Raw genomic sequence first — 1,280 nt, forward strand, 5'->3', positions numbered from 1 at the left:
GGGCTGGGCCAGCCTCGCAGGGCAGCGCTGCCTCGTCTCCCCACGGAAGAGCACGGGACGTGACCCCCGACCCAGGGCCACCCTTTCTCCCGGAGGACGCCCCCTCCACGGTTCCCAGCAGCTGAAGCAGCCCAGGGGCCAGAGCCGCCTGTCACTTTAATTCCCAGGGTTGGAACTCATTACAGAAAATCTGCTTTATCGATTTGCTGGTGACATCTTTACGGTCTTCTCGTTCAGATCGAGGACAGGAGACTTACAGCCTCGGCCCCCAAACGCCCCATGAGGAGCTCACTTCCCAGCCCGTGGTCTAGGGGTGCTGACTGCTCCCCGGGGCCCGAGTGGGCCGTGTCTCTGAGATCCAGGTTAACTGGGGACTTCCCTTCCTCGGTGATGGGTCCATCATCTGAGCTGCTGCCTCGGGGCCTCTGTCTGACCCCTGGGGAGAGAGACGAACCTTCCCATGGACGTGAGGCCCCTGTTGCAGCCACTTTGTCACCAGGAGGCAGGGTCCACCTCAGCACGAAGCCGAGCCAGAGGTCCTAAGCCCGAGAGCTGCAGGGGACTGGGGCCGGGGCTGTGGTTTGACCCCGCGTGTCACGCCAGCTAGGTGTACCCTGGACCTCACGGTTACGAGGGTTCCTAAGTCCCCTTTTCTTTAGCCCGTTCGAGCTGGGTTTTCTGTCACCTGCAGTTGACAGAGACCTAACATACTGGTCAGCTGGGGTGTGGGCGGGTCCCTCCACGGACACCCTCGCCTTCTCCAGAGGGCCAGCCAGGGCTGGAGGGATCTCCCAGGGCCTCCGTCTGCGTGACGGCCCGTGACACGTCTGCGTCACCTCCCTCTCAGATGCAGAAAGCGAGGCCTTGATGGCTGGAGAGTCACGAGGTCCCAGCAGAGGTGGGGGCTGAGGCAGGACTGACGTGGACCCACCGGGAGGGTCCAGAAGCTTCCTCTCCACCCCGCCCCAAGCCGCCTCACCCTCGGGTGACGCGGTCCCCAGGAGAATGTCTGGGAGACCCCGTCTCCCACAGACGGGGGCACCGGGCTGGGAATGAGGGTGAATGAGGAGCCACGAGGACGCTGCGCAGCGCCCGCCCCCCACCCCCGTGCGGGGTGCCACCGAGGGCCCAGGGGCCGGCTTACTTGAAGGCACTGGGGTCCCCGTGGACCTTGTAGCTGTCAGCGCTGATCTGAGAAATGACCCTGGTCACAGCCACGAGGATGCCGACGTTGACCTGCGCGGGAGGGAAGATGAGCCCCGGCCCCACCCAGCCCGGCC

General features: G+C 64.9%; 1 protein-coding gene across 1 annotated transcript in view; it reads right to left on the bottom strand.

The window, feature by feature from the left end:
• Window positions 1–1,280, bottom strand: part of ADGRD1 (adhesion G protein-coupled receptor D1) — a 122,332-nt gene that overhangs the window by 24,548 nt on the left and 96,504 nt on the right. The window contains exon 23 of the mRNA XM_025045495.1: window positions 1,145–1,236. Within this exon, the coding sequence (XP_024901263.1) occupies window positions 1,145–1,236 (92 nt within the window). The remainder of the gene's footprint in view (window positions 1–1,144; window positions 1,237–1,280) is intronic.

Source organism: Pteropus alecto, unplaced genomic scaffold, assembly GCF_000325575.1.
Source record: "Pteropus alecto unplaced genomic scaffold, ASM32557v1 scaffold213, whole genome shotgun sequence".
In the NCBI taxonomy this organism is placed as follows: Eukaryota; Metazoa; Chordata; class Mammalia; order Chiroptera; family Pteropodidae; genus Pteropus; species Pteropus alecto.